The following is a 22913-nucleotide window of genomic DNA, read 5'->3' as shown; positions in this document are numbered from 1 at the left end:
CAACCGGTAACCAAGGAGAGGAATTTGGGAGCAGAAAGGGGAAAGAGACAAAGGGCTGAAAAGAAGCCATGTGTGAGAAGTTTGTCCACATGCGTTGGGAATGAGACAGAGACATGTCTCAATCAAAAAAGTGGAGTTTGAAAGTGATGCAGGGATGGTGGTTGGGTTTGAGAGGAAACGGGTGGAGTTGTCACACAAGTGTGGAGGGGGTACTTGATCAGCAAACTTTTGATGACATAGGCTACCTATAGATATTGATCAGGTGAGAAGGCTTTATTAATGTTAATGGACAGCTAATATCTGTCTTTAATCAATGTATCATCAATGATCAGTGATGGGAAAAGTATCCAATTGTCATACTTGAGTAAAAGTATAGATACCTTAATATAAATTTATTCAAGTAAAAGTGAAAGTCACCCAGTAAAATACTACTTGAGTAAAAGTCTAAAAGTATTTGGTTCTAAATATACTTAACTATCAAAAGTAAATGTAATTGCTAAAATATACTTAAGTATCAAAAGTAAAAGTATAAATCATTTCAAATTCCTTATATTAAGCAAAGCAGACGGCACCGTTTTCTTGTTTAGAAAATGTACAGATAGTCAGGGGCACACTCAGACATCAATCACAAATTATGCATTTGTGTTTAGTGAGTCTGCCAGATCAGAGGCAGTAAGGATGACCACGTGTTCTCTTGGTAAGTGCGAATTTGACAATTTTCCTGTCCTGCTAAGCATTCAAAATGTAACATGTACTTTTGGGTGTCATGGAAAATGTACGTAGTAAAAAGTACATTATTTTCTTTAGGAATGTAGTGAAGTAAAAGTAGTCATAAATATAAATAGTAAAGTACAGATACCCTCCAAAAAACACTTAAGTAGTACTTTAAAGTAGTTTTACTTAAGTACTTTACACCACTGTCAATGATCATGAATCAATTCAGATGAAGTGTCAAAATCATGTTCCAAAACTAATGTTCATTGTTTAAATATCTAACTACATTCAGAACAAAGTTGAAAGTTCTGCCAATCATGAACACTGACTCATCACAAAAGCAGAGATACCACAATAAGCATAATTATGTTTTAGAGAGGGGAGCTAGCAACTGGAGGATTGCCTGTTTGAATCCCGGGTCTGACGGGAAAAATCTGTCAGGAAGTGAGCTGGCAACCGGAGGGTTGCTGGTATCAAATCCTAGATACCATTACCTGCAGTTGTGCCCTTGAGCAAGGCACTTAACCCCCTACAACAACAGCTCCCCGGGCACCCTCTCCAAAACCTATATGTGTATGTATGTGTGTCTTTCGGAGGGGTTGGGTTAAAAGCAGAAGTCAAATTTCAGTTGGAACATCAAAGTGATCTTAATATTAAATGCTAAAACCGTTAATTTGTCAATTTTGAGGAATTGGAGGTGTGTAGCAAATTATGACCACAAGACGGGGCTGTGTAACCTATTTTGGGGTTTCCGCATCAATTCCAATGATTCAATGCAGATAGCTCCTCATGTCTTCATCATAAATCAAGATTGTTAACTATATGATTCAATAATAATATAGTGGTTTCAAATATGATCACATGGCACATACAATAAGTTAGGATAGTGATGAAAAATTCTAAGTGACTTCGAGTCCTCAACATCCTTTGAATCATACTTGAATCATTTCTTAGAGTGATTCATCATTCATTTGATTCCCATGCTGCTTCCTACTGTGCCAGATTATTGACGATGACGAGCAAAGAAACATCATCAACAACATCAATGCCTAACATAATAGCCCAAAACTAAAGCAAGCATCACCATCAACAGGTAGGCTAAAACAAGAACTAAAGGGTCATGTTGACTTTAATTGCTACAGCAGAAAGTATGCGTTAACTTGTGTTACAGTATTGCTTCCGTTCCTTTCCTCGCCCTAACCTGGGCTTGAACCAAGGTCCCTCTAAAATGCTACTAGCGCGCACGCTAAACCATCCATTTCACACCGGTTACACTTGTTAATAGCCCCGTAAACGTGATCAGGCCTGTTAATGCATTATTAATCAATTTGATGGGAAACAATTAATTTGACAGCGAAACCCATTATCAGAACACAGTGGCATTATAAACTCAGTCCCTCCATCTCCCTCCTCTTCTTCCCCCTGTCTCCTTGGTAGCTGCTGGGACAGAAAACAGAAATTGGTCAGCTGATCAGCTGTGTACCTTCAGACTCCGGTAGGAGAGCGAACAGGGTGGCTGAAGCCAAGTCAGAGCAGAGGACGCGGCGTGACGGACAGAAAGGGAAGGGCATCAGTTGAGAGCGCACAGAGATATTTCGATCACTTTGTTACAATAGTGAGTACAACAATGAGGGATGACATGAACGTGCTATAAAAAGCTGCCACATAGGCTTTCGAGAAGAAGAGCTGGAGGACACCCAAGGGAAGGAAGCCAAGTTCAACTATAGCGCATCTGGAGAAGGTAAGACCCCTGAATTAATTGGCATGTAACCTAACTAACCTACAGTAGCAATGCAGGGTTTTACATTTCTATTATATCTTTCAAATACATAGACTGTAGTTTGGCTGTAATTGTACATTTTACTATCTGTTTAAAATGTGTTTTTCTTTCAGGAGCTATCATTACATTACAGATGGACTTCCAATGGCATTCCTATGTAGCTAATGGTCATCAATAAAACGTGCTGTGTCAACTCTGCAGCTTTAACAGCTCTGCAATGAATAAGCTCTGAGTTGGCCAAATGATTGCTGCCAACTTGTCATACTGAATAGTTTATTTCTAGTTTTGAGAGCGAGAGAGAAGAATAGAGAGAGAGAGAGAGAGAGAGAGAGAGAGAGAGAGAGAGAGAGAGAGAGAGAGAGCATGTGGTATAGATACATTTCAGGAAGGATACAGCAACCTTGAGTGGTATATGATAGTCGCTTTGAGTAGCCTACTTATCAGTGCCTGCTTGGACCTTGTACCTCACTTCCAGGACCTCTCTACTTTTGAACGTCTCCTGCCCTTTGTAATCACATGCAGGGACTAGGCTATCTACTGTCCTCCGTCGTAATCACTCTTTCTTTTGAACTGAACTCACATGCCAGGGGTATCTATCTGCACTACTTCTCCATCTCTCCCCTTCTCCCCCACCCCGTCTCATCCCTACCACGGACTGTGTAGCCTACGTCTACTGTATCCATTTGAGCTCTCTGTTCCTGGTGTTTATGATGTAAGATTGATTAATGTGATCAGACCTGTTTTTACTTGCTGTGTCAGGAGGACGATGCTCTGTCCCTGTGATATGATATGACCGCCTATAATTGACCTGTTGTTTTGTATTGTGATTGATTTTCTCCAGAGCCACACAGATCTATAGATTATATGACTCTGATTCGCTCTCTGTCTCACACTCATTCACTCCCACCTGTTTTATCTCATTGTTTTGCTCTTCTGATAGTATCAGTGTTCTTTTTCTACCTATTGGTCAATTTGTCTGTCTACTTCATTGCTCTCTCTATCTCTACCAGTCTACTGTTAAGGTTTGCCTCTGTTCTAATTTTTGGTTTTATTCAGTGTTCCGGGTTGTTCTATCATCCCCTGTCTTGCTCTACTGGCCAAGCACTGTTCGTCCAATCAGCATTATTGTTCATTACAACACAGTTTCATTGTCTATTTATATGTTTTTCAATCAACTCCCTCCCCTAACCTACAGGGATCCCCAAAACAACTTATCTTGTACCAGGAATAGCCATTAAGTAGCTGGGGCCCCTGCCCTGTCCCCTCTCTCACACAGAGAAGTGTGTGTGTGTGTATGTGACAAACTGTAGCTAGCCCAGGACCCCTGCCCGGCCCTGTCCCCTCACTCAGAGAGAGCAGGGTTGTTTTGTTCATGTGCTGTATGTCCTGACTGAGCATGTGTGAAATACTGCAGCTGGATGTGCACTAAGCTGCATTAACACAGCATGTGTCTAGTCATTCAAACTCCATACATGCTGCTGAAGGTAATGAACTTTGAAAAACATGTGAGGCTTCGGTTCAGCATGCGGTTGACTCCTAGCAACGCTTGGTGTGTGTATGTGACTGTAGAATAGTTACAGTAAAAATACTAAAAAGATCACATTGGCACTCAGTGACAGCCGGTAACGAACGTTACAGTGTTATCAGGCCTGTGTGCCTCTCTCTCTCACTCTGTCAATACACTTAAGCTTAAAAGTCAATTTACCGAAACCCCTAATGGCTCTCAAATTGCCATCTGTGAAACCCAGTTCAATAACCAACAGCGTGTGTGTGTGTGTCTGTTAACATTTGTGAATTGTTAAGTATCATACAAACAAACATTTATGTACAAAAATAAAAATAACTGACAGTGCCATTTGATGACAGCTTGGTTTCCATGGCAACACCAACACACTCTCTTATAAGACTTGTATGTCTCTTTCCTCCACAGATGTCAGAGGGACCCTCATAGCTGGGAAACCACTTTACCTCAGCTCTTATAACCAATCCTCTCCACCAACTGACTGATTGACAGCCACCTGGTCCAATCACTGCTGCTCACTTCCCCACATCCCCTCTCCAATCACCAACCTCCACTCCACCACAATGGCGTCCTACAGCCCCGCCCCCACACAAGCACACGCCACCAACGGCGGGTCACCCTCGCTCAAGTCGGGCAGCTCGGGGGGCGACAACGATTCCATGAAGCTGAAGAAGGAGATCTCTCTCCTGAACGGCGTGTGTCTCATCGTGGGCAACATGATCGGCTCGGGCATCTTCGTCTCGCCTAAAGGCGTCTTAATCTATAGCGCCTCCTACGGGCTGTCACTGGTAGTGTGGACCATCGGCGGTATCTTCTCTGTGTTCGGGGCCTTATGTTATGCTGAGCTGGGGACCACCATCACCAAGTCAGGGGCCAGTTATGCTTACATCCTGGAGGCCTTCGGAGGGTTCCTGGCCTTCATCAGGCTCTGGACGTCCCTGTTGATCATAGAGCCCACCAGCCAGGCAGTCATAGCCATCACCTTCTCCAACTACATGGTGCAGCCCGTCTTCCCTACCTGCATAGCACCCTATCTGGCTAACCGCATGTTGGCAGCGGCCTGTATATGTGAGTATTTTATAGTCATTGTGTATGGGGGGTTGTTGTTTGTGTGTTGGTGCAATACTGTTCCACTGTCTCTACTATGGCTAGGGCCCTGAGTTTTTCCTAACCACTGGAACTGATCAGGAAAAACTTGGGGCCCCAACCATAGTATGGGCAAGGACTTTGCATACAGACAGTGTGTGTGTGCGTGTGCGTGTGTGTGTTCACAGTCCCATTTGTGCTAAATGGGGATGTATGGGTTTATGTGCCTCTCTTTGTGGAAAAAGGGGGGAACAGAAACTACATGACGGCATACCCACGTCAGCACCTCAGCAACAGAAGGGAACACTAGAAAGGTTGAAAGAGGAACAGCGAGGGGAGGACAGAGACAACAGACTACAACACGTGCTTCCTGTCTAAAAGACAGAAGATAGGGGAAAGGAGAATCTACTCAACTTTTGAAAACGTCTGTGTGTCTCATCTTATCACATGACCTGACCAGATAAAACTGCAAGCATAGCCCATGACTCATGACAATAGTGTACTGTAAATTGATAATTTATAAACCAAGGGAGGCAAGGATGAAAAGAGATGAGTAAGGTAATATGTAGAGAGAGGAGGGGAGGGAGTGTTGAGACATGGATATAGTTCTTACAGATTAGTAGAAAACTGGACCTCAGCACAACCACTAATAGTTATATTATTCTTGTGGTCATTAGTAGGTAAAGTATAAGACAGACTACTGGAACAGATCGATAGAACACATAGAACATAAACAACAGGATGGAACCCTGGGTCAAGTAGACAGAAGTTTGGGACAGATACAGAATACCACTACTACAGCAACCAGATAGAACACTGTTACAATACTTACTAAAACGGATAGGCCTGAGATAAGCCTTCTCCTTCAAGTTCCAAAAAATTACTCAAGTAATAAATATCACTCAATCATCTAATTACAATCCCTACACACCAACATCCACACACACACACATAGATAAACAATGCTTTGAGGACTGTGAATGTGCTGATAGCTGCTAGTTAGAAAGGTAAAAGTCATTTCTACTTCAAGACTCTGACCCCAGGCTAATGGCTGGGGTCAGTCTTGAAGCATGGCAGCTCAGCATGACAAAGAAGTGAACCATAACCACAGATCTAGGATCTGATTTCTCTGCACCCCATCCTTACCTTAACCTTCAAGTGGATGGAAAAATACCTGATCCTGTATCAGTGGTTACAGGCGTTAGGCGACTTCAACAGCCAATGAGAAGACCAGAAACACCCCCAGGTAGAAATGAACTATTACCACAGATCTAGGATCAGATTACCCTACTGTCAACCCCAACCTTAACCATCAGGCAGATGGAAAAATACCTGTATCAGTGGTTAGGAGTTCTCCGTACACTATAGGACTGCGCCCATACATGGCAGACGTCAATCTTCCCCTTATTTTGACAAAGTCTATGGTCTCCCCTCACATCTGGTCCAGATCTAGACGATCCAACTGGACCAACCTGATCTACACCCTCCCACCCTTCTAGCCTTTCACTGTCAATACAACCACGCCTTGGACATCTGTGTGGCCAGCTACACTCTGTCAGTCATCTGTTAGTCCAGATCACTCACTGTCTCGGGTCTGGGCGGTGTGATATGATATGTTTAACCTTTTACTGTAGTGGGCTAAATCAGGGTCACACACAGTGTTTCTTAGTAGTCTTAAACACATCTACTTTGAAACAAAAGTCTACACCTCACATACAGTACATGGTTATGGGCTTAACAGAAAGAAGACACCTGTACCATGTCAGATATAGAGTTGAAATGTATTACATTTTGTGTTTGCATCCCAATATTACACTTTGTATACATCACAGAAGACTGAAATACACTACATGACCAAAATGTGGACACCTGCTTGTCAAACATCTCATTCCAAAATCATGGGCATTAATATGGAGTTGGTCCCCCCCCCTTGGGAGATGGTGTTATGGTTCTCCAGATGTGTTTATAGCTGTATATGTGTGTCAGCTGAAGTTTATTTTTTACCATGAACATGCACTTGAGTTAATCATTTAAGCAAACACTGTATGGTAGATGACATTATGGCTGCTTTTCATTAATGCATGAAAATATTGCTGAGGAGCATTTTGAGTATATCAGAGGCTCACTAAACATGATGTAAGATATATAGTGTGCGTCTAAAATGGCACCCTATTCCCTATGTAGTACAATAATTTTAATCAGACCCGGGCTCTGGTCAAAAGTAGTGTACTACATAGGGAATAGGGTGCCATTTGGGATGCAGCCATATTGAAAGGAGGGATACATTGAATACATATTCAATCTCAGTGAATGGGAGGACAGTAATGATTCAGACTGGACCATCCTATGACTATATCTCCATGTAGGTTTATGAACTTGAAGGAACAAACACTGATAAGGAGAGAGAGAGAGAGAGAGAGATAAGGTGAACTGGAAAACATGTTTTCTTAAAACTGGGGGAGCAGTGTACTACAAGGACAAAGTTAGGAACTCAGTCTGTATCTGTCAGTTGGTCGATTGGTCAGTCAGTGTGTCAGTCAGTCAGTGTGTCAGTCAGTCAGCCAGTCTGTATTTGTCAGTAAGCTAGTCAGTCAGCCAGTCTGTATTTGTCAGTAAGCTAGTCAGTCTGTATTTGTCAGTAAGCTAGTCAGTCAGCCAGTCTGTATTTGTCAGTAAGCTAGTCAGTCAGTCAGCCAGTCTGTATTTGTCAGTAAGCTAGTCAGTCAGCCAGTCTGTATTTGTCAGTAAGCTAGTCAGTCAGGCAGTCTGTATTTGTCAGTAAGCTAGTCAGTCAGCCAGTCTGTATTTGTCAGTAAGCTTGTCAGTCAGTCAGCCAGTCTGTATTTGTCAGTAAGCTAGTCAGTCAGCCAGTCTGTATTTGTCAGTAAGCTAGTCAGTCAGGCAGTCTGTATTTGTCAGTAAGCTAGTCAGTCAGACAGTCAGTGTGTATTTGTCGGTCAGTCAGCCAGGAAGCTAGACAGTCAGTCAGTATGTTAGTATTTTGACTAATGTTTTGTAGAGGTCTTTAAATAACCTCAAGGAGTGCACTTTATCTGTCTGCTCTCCCCCCCCCCCCCCCCCTTTCTTTTTTCTTTGTTCTTTTTTTCTTCCTCCTCTCTACATGTCTCTCTCTATGTGCTGCACTCTGCTCTTTCTCTCAGAGGAAAACAACTGTTTGGACTGCTGCAGTCAGCAGCCTCATTTCCTCAAGCTACGCATACTCTAAAACTAGAACACACGCACACACGTCAGCGTAGTGGCCAATCAGAGTCCAGACTTGCTCATCCACAGGGCATTCTGACTCTCAGGGAACCCCTTATGTAGATAGATAAGCCTATACTGAGGTAAAATGATGTTGCTATAGTAGACAGCCACACAATGCACTGTGTGTGTGTGTGTGTGTGTGTCTGAGTGTGTGTGTGTCTCTCTTTCTCTCACTCTGCAGTAACATGTAGATCTAAAGGTCTGTGTTTCCCCCACAGGTTTGCTGACCTTTGTGAACTGTGCCTATGTGAAGTGGGGGACGCGTGTTCAGGACTTCTTCACCTATGCTAAGGTCATCGCTCTCATCGCTGTCATCATCACCGGCCTGGTCAAGATAGGCCAAGGTACCGATGCCAGGATGTTTCACACGCAATACAAATAATAAATCGTACAAATATTCACCCATCCATCCACTATACGGAACATTCACAGACACATATATGCACACTGAACACTCTGACATGTTCCTTCGCATACATTTATTTGACATACCTTACATACAGTGGGGGAAAAAAGTATTTAGTCAGCCACCAATTGTGCAAGTTCTCCCACTTAAAAAGATGAGAGAGGCCTGTAATTTTCATCATAGGTACACGTCAACTATGATAGACAAATTGAGAAAAAAAAATCCAGAAAATCACATTGTAGGATTTTTTATGAATTTATTTGCAAATTATGGTGGAAAATAAGTATTTGGTCACCTAGAAACAAGCAAAATTTCTGGCTCTCACAGACCTGTAACTTCTTCTTTAAGAGGCTCCTCTGTCCTCCACTCGTTACCTGTATTAATGGCACCTCTTTGAACTTGTTATCAGTATAAAAGACACCTGTCCACAACCTCAAACAGTCACACTCCAAACTCCACTATGGCCAAGACCAAAGAGCTGTCAAAGGACACCAGAAACAAAATTGTAGACCTGCACCAGGCTGGGAAGACTGAATCTGCAATAGGTAAGCAGCTTGGTTTGAAGAAATCAACTGTGGGAGCAATTATTAGGAAATGGAAGACATACAAGACCACTGATAATCTCCCTCGATCTGGGGCTCCACGCAAGATCTCACCCCGTGGGGTCAAAATGATCACAAGAACGGTGAGCAAAAATCCCAGAACCACACGGGGGGACCTAGTGAATGACCTGCAGAGAGCTGGGACCAAAGTAACAAAGCCTACCATCAGTAACACACTACGCCGCCAGGGACTCAAATCCTGCAGTGCCAGACGTGTCCCCCTGCTTAAGCCAGTACATGTCCAGGCCCGTCTGAAGTTTGCTAGAGTGCATTTGGATGATCCAGAAGAGGACTGGGAGAATGTCATATGGTCAGATGAAACCAAAATATAACTTTTTGGTAAAAACTAAACTCGTCGTGTTTGGAGGACAAAGAATGCTGAGTTGCATCCAAAGAACACCATACCTACTGTGAAGCATGGGGGTGGAAACATCATGCTTTGGTGCTGTTTTTCTGCAAAGGGACCAGGACGACTGATCCGTGTAAAGGAAAGAATGAATGGGGCCATGTATCGTGAGATTCTGAGTGAAAACCTCCTTACATCAGCAAGGGCATTGAAGATGAAACGTGGCTGGGTCTTTCAGCATGACAATGATCCCAAACACACCGCCCGGGCAACGAAGGAGTGGCTTCGTAAGAAGCATTTCAAGGTCCTGGAGTGGCCTAGCCAGTCTCCAGATCTCAACCCCATAGAAAATCTTTGGAGGGAGTTGAAAGTCCGTGTTGCCCAGCGACAGCTCCAAAACATCACTGCTCTAGAGGAGATCTGCATGGAGGAATGGGCCAAAATACCAGCAACAGTGTGTGAAAACTTTGTGAAGACTTACAGAAAATGTTTGACCTGTGTCATTGCCAACAAAGGGTATATAACAAAGTATTGAGAAACGTTTGTTATTGACCAAATACTTACTTTCCACCATCATTTGCAAATAAATTCATTAAAAATCCTACAATGTGATTATCTGGATTATTTTTTCTCATTTTGTCTGTCATAGTTGACGTGTACCTATGACGAAAATTACAGGCCTCTCTCATCTTTTTAAGTGGGAGAACTTGCACAATTGGTGGCTGACTAAATACTTTTTTCCCCCACTGTATTTATGTTATATTGACATACATTAATTTGCAGCAGTTAGTGTATGCATTTATGTACATGTTATAATACAGGATCATGTGTGTGTTCCTCAGGTCAGACACAGAACTTTGAGGGCATGTTTGAGGGCTCGACGACGGATCCAGGAGACATAGCTCTGGCCCTTTACTCTGCTCTGTTCTCTTACTCTGGATGGGACACACTCAACTTCGTCACTGAGGAGATCAAAAACCCAGAGAGGTTAGGGGGAAAAAGAGGGAGGGCATGATAAAGGTACCAGTGGGCAAAGGGTTAACTCTCTGTAAGGAATAAGGAGTAGTGACGGAGTAGAGGACAGGTAGCAATGAGAGTATAGTGAATGGATGCTTAGAGATATGGAAGGAGTAAAGGCAGTGTTGGAAAAAGTACCCAACTGTCATACTTGAGTAAAAGTAAAGATACCTTAATAGAAAATGACTCAAGTGAAAGTCACCCAGTAAAATACTACTTGAGTAAAAGTCTAAAAGTATTTGGTTTTAAATATACTTAAGTATCAAAAGTAAATGTTATTGCAAAAATATACTTAAGTATCAAAAGGAAAAGTATAAATCATTTCTAAATGCTTATATTAAGCAAACCAGAAGGCACAATTTTCTTGTTCTTTTTATTTACGGATAGCCAGGGGAACACTACAACACGCAGACATAATTTACAAATGAAACATGTGTTTAGTGATTCCGCCAGATCAGAGGCAGTAGGGATGACCAGGGATGTTCTCTTGATAAGTGTGTGAATTGGACCATTTTCCTGACCTGCTAAGCATTGAAAATGTAACTAATACTTTTGGGGGTCAGGGAAAATGTATGGAGTAAAAAGTACATACTTTTTTAGTGAAGTAAAAGTTGTCAAAAATATGTATAGTAAAGAAAAGTACAGATACCCAAAAAAACGACTTAAGTAGTACTTGAACGTGTTTTACTTAAGTATTTTACACCACTGAGTAAAGGGATGAGAGGGCATAGGTGTAGAATGAAGGGAAGACTTGAGAGAGGATGCGAGTGTAATAAGGAGAGGGGTAGAAGTATGTAGGAATATATGGAGTGGTTGTGATTAGTAGAGAAGGTAAAGTAATAGTGATTGATGAGGCAAGGATGGGGGGTATGGAGAGGGATAACATACTGACTGAATGGGTAGTCAGATGTTTTAGGCGGGGGAAGGCGAGTGGCTCCTCTCCTCCCGAGGGAAGGATTTTTCTGAGCCCTTGGCTCTGATTCACACACCTAAACGCTGATGAAATAGAGCAAGACAGACGTGATTGGTTCACAAGCTACTTCCAGGAGTTCTCAGGCAGATTATGTGACAAGCACACCCCACCTCCTCCCTCTGCTCCTCCCCCTGCTCCTCCACCTCAACTCTTGACCCGTTCACTCATGGAGAATCCCGGATGTATCCGAGACACTGAACTGTTTTCATACTTGCCTTGTTGTTTTCTAAATCTAAGTGTCTCTCTGTCTCTCCCTGGTGTTTGTTTGTGTGAACTACAGGAACCTGCCCCTGGCCATCGCCATCTCCATGCCCATCGTCACGGTGATCTATATCCTGACCAATGTTGCCTACTACACTGTGCTGCCCATTCCTGCCATCCTGGACAGTGACGCTGTGGCTGTGGTAAGTTCACTTCTGATAGAAATATGATTCCCTATCCTGATCTACATGACAGCATAAAGTCTATTCTATACAGTATGTCAGATGTATACAATTCTATCTGCAGCATCATCCCATTGAATAAGCCCTAAATTACTTTGTCATAGGATGTACTGTAAGTGTTTTGAATTGGTCTAATATAAGATCTGTTTTTATTCCCCCAGACGTTTGCAGACCAGGTGTTTGGAGTGATGAACTGGACCATCCCTCTGGCGGTGGCTCTCTCCTGCTTCGGAGGACTCAACGCTTCTATCCTGGCTGCCTCCAGGTGAATTAGAATGACATTACTGATACTACTCTTAACTGTCATTATCCCCTCCATCATCCTTACTGTTATCACTGATCCTCTCCTCCTTATTGACCAACACACGATAACCCTGCGTGTGTAGCTGGTGCAGTGAGGTGGGTGTGACAAGTGTGTGGGTGTTCCTGCAGGCTGTTCTTCGTGGGCTCCAGGGAGGGCCATCTCCCAGACTACCTCTGCATGATCCACGTCACCCGCTACACCCCCATCCCCGCACTGCTCTTCAACGTCAGTCATCCCGCAAAACCACTGTCTCTCTCTGTGTGGGTGGGGGTGTGGGTGTCTGTCTGTGTTGAACAATGTACATTTCCATTGTCTTATGAGTCGTTTTCATTGTTCAGTTTTGTATTTGTCCGAGTTCTGTGTCAACGTTCTGTTTCTGCGTCTACCAAACATTCGGACCCATTGTTATGTCTGCCTCAGGGTTCCGTCTGTCCCAGAAATGTGTCTGCCTGTCTCAGCATTCCTTTATTTTAACCCAGTGTTCTGTCTGCCTTAAAGTTCCGTCTGTCTGCCTTCTCAGCATACTTTTTGTCTGTTTATCCCTGTAGTGTTTTCTCTCCCTCTTTCTACAGTTTCTATGAAATATAGAGTTTCTATCAGCATGTACAGTATATTGACATAGTGCTGTTGCTCCATATTAAAGGGTGCCATGGCTCTAGTCTACCTGTGTGTGGAGGACATCTTTAAACTGATCAACTACTACAGCTTCAGCTACTGGTTCTTTGTGGGCCTGTCTATCCTGGGACAGCTGTACCTGCGCTGGAAACAGCCAGACAGAGTCAGACCCCTCAAGGTAACACAATCGTCCACATCTTTAACACCAATAGACTCAACACAAAACACTGTAGCCTATAGACACATTCAAAATGCAAACTTCCCATTGGTGTTGTAATGTCTGAAACGTTCATACTGAAACTCACAATACAGTTTTGAATGTAGGATTTCTTTCACTGTTTGACGTCAATACCGTTTGATAGTTGTGACATAACTCTTCTTCTCTCTCTCTCCCTCTTTCCCTCTCTCAGCTCAGTCTGTTCTTCCCGATCATCTTCTGTTTCTGCACTGTGTTCCTAGTGGTGGTTCCCATCTACAGTGACACTATCAACTCTCTGATTGGCATCGGTATCGCCCTATCAGGGGTCCCCGTCTACTTCCTGTGTATCTACACTCCCGCTACCAAAAGGCCCATGTGGCTCCGCAGGTTCTTTGGTAAGAATCAGATTGTTTGAGTTTAGGATAGGGTTGCAAAAATCTGGTGACTTTCCCCAAATTCCCAGGGTTTCTGGAAAATCCTGGGGAATCTACCAAACCAGGATTTCTGGGAACTTTGGGGAAATTACTGGAATTTTACGACCCTAGTTTGGCATGACATGAGTTGCGAGTAGGTAGGTATATTATTTTGTACGCCTAGAAAAAATAATCTACATTCTTCAACCAAACTGCACTTCTCATGCTATTGCTAGTGTCAGTACATGAATGATGTATTTAATGGGTAGATCTCTCATCCTCTCTCTTTCCCTCTAGCCAACTTTGGTCTGTTGATTCAGAAGGTGTGCTATTCTGTTGTGACTGAGTTGGATGTCATAGAAAAGTTGGAGTGAAGGACGCACAAAACACCTCCTGGCCATTATCTCCCTCAGCCACAGGCTGCAAATCAGATGGCTGATTCAAACGGCAGCCATTCATTGGATCATATCTCTGGCCAACCAATCATCACCATGATGTGTTAATGTTCATTGGACGATGGGGTCGTTCTACGGCCAGGGTGACACTCCAGTTGCCTCTGACATCACAGAGGACGTTCCACATACACACACTCCAGAAGAATCAATACTAAACCATTCCTGTGCCTTAATGTTTTACTCAAATACTGATATTTATGATCTTTCAATGTAGGCTGCGTTTGCACAGGCAGCCCAATTCTGATCTTTTTCCACTAATTGGTCTTTTGACCAATCAGATCAGCTCTTTTGCCGTTAATTGGGCAAAATATCAGAATGGGGCTGCCTCTGTAAACACAGCCAGATAGAGGCATAAGTCTACTGATACCTGTGAAGTGGCATAAATAAAATGTCATTATTGAATAACAAAAAAATAGATACTGAAGACACGTAGGAAAGAAATAGAATTACTGAGGGTTAATTTGTTGTATGTGGGTAGGTAGGAGATAATCATTGAAACAGAGCACTGCTGACAATAAAGGTTGTCTTCACCTGTAGTGAAGACTATTAGGACAGTAGAATGTAGAATACAGGTAGCACTAGCCACTATTTTTTTGTATCCTATGTAAATGTCTGTCCCACCTGAAGCTTTTAAGATCTTTGTGAAGCAAAGGAGGAGGGGGTTGGTTGAGTCGATGAATAGTAGTTGACTGTATTTATAATAAATTACTTATAGAAATTTTAAATGACTGACATTTTTTCATCTAAATTCCCACCATGGATGAGTAGAACACAGACGGTAGTTGTAACCAGAGCCATATATAGAAATCGGCCAGGTTTTAGAATGGCTGCCTTTATTTTGTAAATGTTTTTTATGTAACAATATGAGACCGCCGACGACAATTCCCTATCCAAGTCTGTGTACTGTGTTGTGGTGTCAACAAATTCCATATCTGCTTTAACGTCTTAGGTTTTGAAAACTATCAGAAATAAACCGCACAACGGGGAAGGGTCAATTTATATATATATATATAACTCTGGTTGTAACAATTCCATTGCAGTCATTCCAATGGATATAATCAACAATACGATTTCATGTTTTCAAATCAGAATTCAGGTTGTCATAATGTACACAGACGTTATAAGGCAACAGAAGTTTGCTCTTTATTTAGAATACATTTATAACGACATACCCTCTGCGCCCATGTCCTGTCTACCAATCCCTCTCTCAATAAATATGCACACATAATTCATTGGCCCTTCAAACTGTCCATCACGCTTCTTCAACCAATAGTCTCCTCCCATGGCCTCTTCTTACCATCGGTTGCTGGGGATGCTTGTTTTGCTTTGGCTGACTTGGTTGCTGTTGCTGTAATGGATGGTGTCGACTGCTGTAAAGGGTTGTGAGTGAAGGTCTGCCTCAATGGACCTAGTTGAAGAGGAAAGATATTAGGCAAAAGGAAAAGAAATCCACTAAAGTATTCACAGACAAACAAAAGCATATTTCTAGATTTATCAAAGAGGATGTTAAAACATTCCATTTAGGAATAAAGTCAAATTCCAAATACAGTAAATGTAAAAAATTATATAGATTCTAAGAGAGGGGTTGTGGTGGGGTAAAAAAGGCACCAGTGTCTCTTACCTTTTGATGCAATATCCAGGTGGTTCTTGATCCTCCTTTCTCTCTCCTCCAACTGCTGGGCAAGCTGAGCGTTCTTCCAGCCTATAGGAGGGACAGATAACCATGTTTTAAAAGGGGGAAAGAGGAGAATGTGTGTCAGAGTGAGAGTGAAAATAAATGAAAGAGAGGAAAATAAAGAGAGTGAGGCAGAGAAAGATTTTCACAGGTGACTCCATGACACATCCCCACCAGTCCTACCACACCCACCCTTCTTGATGGTCTTGATAAAGCCGTCGTTCTGGGGCAGGGCGGAGGCCGGGTGTTCGATCCTCTCTGGGATCCTCAGCTTCTGTCTGACCAGGGGGTGTTTGAGCAGGGCCACCTGGGCCAGGGAGAAGCAGTTGGACGTCATCCAGTACGTAAACACTGCCTGGGGGCGGGGGGGACAGAGAGAAGAGGAACATATATTTCAATCAATCAAATCAATGACATTTCTACATATGCATTTGTCACAAAGTGCTTTTATAGTAATCCCCCGGCCTAGACCGGGGAAGAGCGAGAGGAGAGAGAAAGAGTACAAGCCTTCACAGGTCCAAAATGACCCGTTCTGAAATAGACCTGGGGCTTTTCCACCCAGACCCGGTATGCATAAATTATTCAGAACGGACCAAAGGACAACTACACCCGTTCTGTATAGACCTGGTTGGATCCAGACCCGGTAGCAGCAGAAAAGGCTATATCTAAGCTACTTTATTAACTGGAGCTGATAAAGTGTAAGGGAGAGGAGGTAGAGAGAGGTGCCGCTCTGGCAGGGGCCGTGCTTCGTGTGTTTGTAGGCTACTGTGAGTGAGCGAGTAACATGGGGAACAGGGAGGGAGAGACAGCAACCAAACCGACTCGCGCTATAGTAGACTAATAGCTACCATAGGTAGGTTATTTATCATCAAATATAATTACGTAGTACCTGTCTTGACTGCATCAAACCGGGAAAAGCTAGCTAGGCTAATTGAGGCTGCATGCACATTCTCATCCTACAGTTACAAACAACAACTCTTCCATTCAGAATATTAAAGTAGCAGCCTACCTGTTGTCTCTTGGTCGTTGTAGCCTATCCTTCTCCTTTAACTTTTAATTCCATCTTCCATTGATTAGATATCTCCTAACCTTTGCCCCACATGGAGGCTCTATGACTGTAGCCTATTACCACTTTGATGACTTCTGATTGGGCAACAACAAGCTACACACGCCACTCTCCTGAAAAGCAAGAGCAGCAGCATAAATCTCTCTCTCTCTTTCTCTCACTCACTCTGACTCTCTCGGATCTGTACGGGTCCTTCCGGACACGTCAGTTAAAATTACCCGAGACCTATGACAATCATATCGGATCCGACATTATTTACAATATTGGATACGGACCCTCTCGGGTATTTGGGTACAGGTGGATCCGTGAACACCACTAAGAGAGAGTAGTAAGACAGAGTGAGAGATCGAGAGAAAGAAAGGGAGATGGGGAGAGAAATTGAGAGACTGACCGTGGGGAAGTTAATGGTGAGAGGCAGGATGACGAAGGGCATGATTCTGAACACTGTCTTCATGGCTTTCAGGTTAGGGTTGTCCACACCTGACTCTGCCCCCAACTGAGGAGAAGACAGGCAAACAGACAACATGTAGGTGTTATTTAGGCTCAATACTGTTATTCCAATGTAAATACAATGTAATCAGTGACAACATTATTCAAATTCTCGCATGATTCAATAAAACATTATTTTAAAAAATGGTCATCATTGTCCATTTGACAGCTGATTTTTCAGGGTCAATACAGCTGGCCTCTAAAATCATCAACTGACTACTAGCAAAGACTTCAGCTTTCCTAGTAGACGAAGCAACACCATTATCCTACCTCCAGTATAGCAAACATAGTCCCGGTCACAGCAATGGGGAGGATGTAGAAAGGGTCTGCTGCTGTGAGGTCTAAGAACCACAAGCAACCTCCTGTCTGCATACTGGGGACAGGGAGGTAGGACATCTTTCTGAGAGCGATGAAGAAGGAGATGAAGACTGGAGTCTGGAACGGAGGAGAGGGAGATAGAGAGGGGGTAGAGACAGAGAGAGGTGTGATTCATATCACGCCATGAAGACGGAGATACTACAGATGGATTTTTTAAAAACATCAATGTATTGATTGTTTCAGTAGAACATACTAGTGTTATGGATTTAAACTGACTAAACCAGAGAGAGCGAGAGAGAGAGAGAGAGCTGTAACTTACCTGCACCAGAGGGACCAGGAAGCCACGGAGGGGGTTGACGTCATGTTTCTTCTGGAACATGGTCAGGTCAGAGTACGCCTTAGCAACTAGGAGACACACAGACATATTACCTTGAAACTGAGGGAGACGTCACACACTAAACCTGATATTGAGTTGCAATATGACATGAAAGGAGGAGTTACATAGTGGATAAATACAATGAGTTGAGGAAAAGAAAGAGAGAAGACTAACAGTCAAACTTGTTTCCGCTCTGTTTGGCCTCGTTCATCTTGTTGGTGAGTTTAGTCATCTCTGGCATAACGTTGTTCAGCTTAGCTGCCTCCCTCTGACCCTTCACAATGACCGGGAACACCATGATGCGAGCCAGCACTGTGCCTGGGGTGTGTGGGTGTGTTTTAGTGTGTTTGTAGGAGAGAAAGAAAAATGGACATAAGAAAACTCTGAATATATACCAAAAGCCTCTTACAACCAAATATATCTCTGTGAATAGCGGACTGAAGTCTAGTGACTTTAATAAGCTAGACAGGTTGAGGCAAACCACAGTGAGAGTTATGATGATGAGGGTGCCTCACCTACAACAATGGCTCCCCACCACGGCATCCCAATGTCCACATGCATGAACTCCAGTAGGTTCTGGACCAGGCCAACAGGAGTGGCGCTCCCAAGGCCCAGCTCTGATAGGCTCAGCTCTGCTACCGCCCCCTGCAGAACATCCACTGCGGTTGGTGCAGCCTCTAACACCTGGTCGGCGATTGGCTGCGTGATTATAGGCGCGGGGTCAACGACGACAGGGCTGCCAATGGATGCTTCCAGCACTGGAGTTCCCGTAGGAATACTTTCACTTGTGATCTGAAAATATAACATAGCTTTTATTTTATATGGTGGTAATCATCTCTTTCACACACCAGGTAGAAGGATTTCCAAAAGGACAGAACAAACTATTATCCCAGAGGAAGTGTCTTGGATTTTGACCAAATGCATAAACTCTCCAGGCAATTTATCAAGGTGTAACAACCAGAGCATCCTCTGGTGTAATGTTCTAAAATACTTCACTGGTGTTGTTCCTGCCTGACTACATTGCAGACGCCTGCCAGATCTCACAACGCTTGAATAGGTGTTTAAACTATCAGCTTTCCACATCATATGATATAGCAACGTGATGCCCGACTGCAGTCAATGACGTTGCACACAACCATTTGTTGATGTAAAGCAACGTCTGTAATGTAGTCAGGCAGGAACGCCACCACTGTATGTGCACGGCGCTTGTAACGCCAAGGTAGTGGGTTCGATCCCCGGGACCACCCATACACAAAAATGTATGCACGCATGACTGTAAGTCGCTTTGGATAAAAGCGTCTGCTAAATGGCATATTATTTTATTATATTATTGTAGATTGACACTGACTCACCTGTGAGCTGTTGTGCCTGACGGACACCGCACTGACCAATAATAACCTTCCATTGTGACGTCGACCGAGAACAGCTCTAGTTGTAGGACTCCTGCATTCTACTACTGTGTGAAGATGGGATCTCTGTAGAAACCTCTGTTTAGAAGGGGGGCACAATAACATGAATGGCCTACAATGAACTACAGTACATTAACAACAACTGCATGTTACAATCCTCAGATGAAGATACACTACTACTTTCTGGTACACTTTACTGTGTGGCTTATTGCAGGAAAGGTTGTCTTTGACAATGCAGCAGCAATTGCACCAGAGTCAATAGACTTACATATTTCTAGCCAAGAAAGCTATATTGTGGTTTGTAACACAAATCTCAAGAAATATGTTGACTTGGTGGCTGATGAAGGCTCATAAACAACGTTATTGCTTGCTTGTCATTAACATGTTTACATATCATTGGTAGGTGTTATCAAGGCTGTATCGTTCATAGACAGCTAGCTAGTTACTGGCTGAAATGGGAATGCTAACGTTGCTACCAGATAACTAGCTAGCATGTCATAATTGACTGTCTGGACATGTCAAATTGTGTATGTTAGACAGGTGACCCGAACAGCTATCAATAATTTTGTATGCATACATGCGAACAACCTTTTATCCTGATTCTTGTGTGAAGCATGTAGCTAGATGTTGATACAAATGCTAATTCATTTGCTAACTAGCTAACGTTAGCTGGACATTGTCAAAGTCACAGGCATGCGCTTGGCGTGCTGTTTAGAATCACTGTTACTGCTTGCTGCCAGACAAACACACGAATTCAAGAGCACAAGTCAAACCTGGTTCCATCTCTCTGTAAATGAAGGGTTGCCTGCACTTGGTATTCCACTTGGTCTTAAAAAACATCTCGTTAGACAACCCGGAGTCACCCCACTCCTGATCGCAGCCATGTTGGAATTGGTAGTGGGGAATTTTTTTTTGGTACTTCTTCTTCTTCTTCTTCTTCTTCTTCTTCTTCAATGAGATTTAACGGCGGTTGGCATCCACTTTGTTGCATTACCGCCACCTACTAGACTGGAGTACAACTCCCTCATATTTTGCTTGAAAAATAAAATAAAATAAAATAAAGAAATACCCTACCATCTAACACTACACTCACAAATTCAAAAATATTATTAATAATTAACACCACCCTTCTCCACTATTTAAATATATTCATTCCTACCTCATGCCCTCAACCTGAAATGATGGGACATCACCACTTAACACTCCCTGTAACTCTTCTGATGTCAAGTCTCGCACACCCAAATACCTCTCTGCAGCTGCCACCACAACCTTCACTTTCTTCGACTTACGTTCCATCCCTGCAGTACAATTAATAACCATTGCTATAAACGCTAAAAATCCAATCTTACTGAAACATATATCACTTGTTGGCCTATCCCTCTGTACTGGTACATATCTACTACTCTCACCACTCCCCCCCTCTTCCTCTACTTTCTTCACTGCCTCAGCATATGACAACTTCTTCACTGCTCTTACCCTGGAAACCTCAACCTGCTTCTCTCCCACGGGACATTTCTGATCTCCAGCCCCATGGCCACCCCTACAATTAGCACATACCACTACTTTCCCCAATGCTACACATTCCTTTGTCTCATGCCCTTCTGCACACAAATGTTGGTACGGAAAGCGTAAATGGTCTTACCAAGTTCGTATTATCCGAAAACGCATTTTAATATAAATTGAAACTAGCTAGTAGGCCTATATTTTATTGACACAAAACCCATGTAGGCCGATATGGATTGTACTGTTAAAGGGGCAATCCGCAGTTGCTACATCTATTTTTCGATTTATACATGAATGATATGTAGCCATTGATTCTTGAGAATATAACTTATAAATGCCTCATGAGTTTATTTCAACTGTTGTAGCCCATCAGAAACCAAGAGGCTACATTACTTTGTTTTCTCTCTTCATCTGTCAAAAAAAACTATTGTCAAGACTGTTTTTAATCTGTAACTTTCCTTTGTTGTATAAGGTTATGATGGACGTCATTTCATTGTTATAAACTATCTATGACCCCTACTTATTAACCCTTATAAAGGGTAGTGTTACCAATAAAGGACCAGGGAAGATAACCAGATGACATTATTTACTACCTTGACGTTTTGTTCCAAGCATAACCTGGAATCCACACTGAGGTGAAGTAATGGTGAAATTGAAAGATATTCAGTGTGGCCAGATTCCAGGCTACAGAGATAGACTAGTTAGTATACTGTACTACTAGTGTTGGGAATTTTCTTATTCAGGTGTGAAGTGTAGAATCAGAGATGAAATCAGACAATGATGTATAGACAGAAGGAAAGGTTTAATGTGGAAGCATACACCATGTTTGAAGACAGCAGAGGTGACATCAACTGTTATTCCTTCACAGTGCAGTCAGTAAAATCAGCAATGTGGTCATGGTAGCAATTTAAGATAGTGATGTGTGTTATTCAAGGCTAAGGAACATTCCAGACTCTCAAAAATAGATGACAGAGCTCAGAAACAAGACTAATGTAATTACTGTTACTTAATCGATACTCAAGGTTACAGAATCACCCATTGTCAAATGTTCCTCAGCTGTGTTTGCAGTGCCTTGAAAGTGGGCCTGCTGTCTTTATTATACTCCCAGCAGTCCAACATGATCATGTGCATGCTCCTGGGACAGCCTCTGGGGCAAGGCATCTTGTACCCATTGGGAACCTTCTGTTCCACCTCGGAGTTGTTCATGTCTGAAACAATAATATAACCTGGTTAAAGTGTAATGCTACTGATCTCACACAGTAAAACAATCAAACCAGGGACATGTGGTGTGACATAAAAAGAATAGATAAACAGTAGATAGAAACGTGTCTTTTTAACTGAGGGCATGTTAAACACAAAATCATAATCCTAACTCGCTTCCGCAGATACACTGAGTATACAAAACAGTAAGAACACCTGAGCAGGTGAATCCAGGTGAAAGCTATGATCCCTTATTGATGTCATTTGTTAGATTTAATTTTTTTAAATTTTAGTCATTTAGCAGACACTCTTATCCAGAGCGACTTACAGTTAGTGAGTGCATACATTTTTCATACTTCTATCAGCATAGATGTAAATAAGGCCGTCCTGCTCCTCTCCTCTCTACCTAACTTCCCCTCACAGTCCCTTCAGTTTCCCTTAAGTCCCGTTAGTTTGGCTGCTCAGCCTACCTAAGTTATCCCTCACCCATCATAGCCCTGCCATTCCCAACTAATCAGAGTGCTTGGAAATGCGCATCTGGACACTACACCCGCCCACTCAGATCAGAGTTTTATCGTCGTCCGAAGGGAGAAGGACTTTTTATTGTCGACAGTAACACAAATGTCTGAATGTTGTGCGTGCATTGAAATATAAGTTGCAGGGGGGTTTATTTCGCTCTGGATAAGAGCGTCTGCTAAATGACGTAAATGTAAATGTTATTGAGGTTTTTACATTCTG

The 22913-nt window shown here is 42.8% G+C and overlaps 3 protein-coding genes across 3 annotated transcripts in view; 1 reads left to right on the top strand and 2 right to left on the bottom strand.

The window, feature by feature from the left end:
• The first annotated feature begins 1724 nt into the window (after nt 1-1724).
• On the top strand, nt 1725-14798 carry LOC311132732 (Y+L amino acid transporter 2-like). Its single transcript, XM_084166029.1, has 11 exons — nt 1725-1807; nt 2152-2455; nt 4425-5084; nt 8585-8710; nt 10563-10707; nt 11991-12114; nt 12315-12418; nt 12586-12682; nt 13101-13250; nt 13483-13666; nt 13982-14798. Exons 3-11 carry the CDS (start codon nt 4580-4582, stop codon nt 14056-14058), a joined length of 1512 nt encoding a protein of 503 aa, XP_084022155.1. The 5' UTR covers nt 1725-1807; nt 2152-2455; nt 4425-4579; the 3' UTR covers nt 14059-14798.
• Nucleotides 14799-15133: 335 nt separating this feature from the next.
• On the bottom strand, nt 15134-20406 carry oxa1l (OXA1L mitochondrial inner membrane protein). Its single transcript, XM_084166031.1, has 10 exons — nt 20246-20406; nt 19416-19550; nt 18579-18855; nt 18238-18381; nt 18007-18092; nt 17640-17804; nt 17272-17376; nt 16007-16169; nt 15761-15841; nt 15134-15547 (listed from the first exon to the last, which is right to left on the bottom strand). The coding sequence occupies exons 1-10, from the start codon at nt 20354-20356 to the stop codon at nt 15402-15404; spliced, it is 1413 nt and encodes a 470-aa protein (XP_084022157.1). The 5' UTR covers nt 20357-20406; the 3' UTR covers nt 15134-15401.
• Nucleotides 20407-21758: 1352 nt separating this feature from the next.
• LOC311132737 (tyrosine-protein kinase SRK2-like) overlaps nt 21759-22913 on the bottom strand; it is a 28587-nt gene continuing 27432 nt past the window's right edge. Inside the window, exon 6 of the mRNA XM_084166035.1 lies at nt 21759-22183. Within this exon, the coding sequence (XP_084022161.1) occupies nt 22017-22183 (167 nt within the window). The 3' untranslated portion in view covers nt 21759-22016. The remainder of the gene's footprint in view (nt 22184-22913) is intronic.

This window comes from Coregonus lavaretus, assembly GCF_964263955.1.
Source record: "Coregonus lavaretus genome assembly, chromosome: 7".
Lineage (NCBI taxonomy): Eukaryota > Metazoa > Chordata > Actinopteri > Salmoniformes > Salmonidae > Coregonus > Coregonus lavaretus.
Note: the sequence above shows the minus strand (reverse complement) of the source record. Positions and strands in the feature narration are given on the sequence as shown.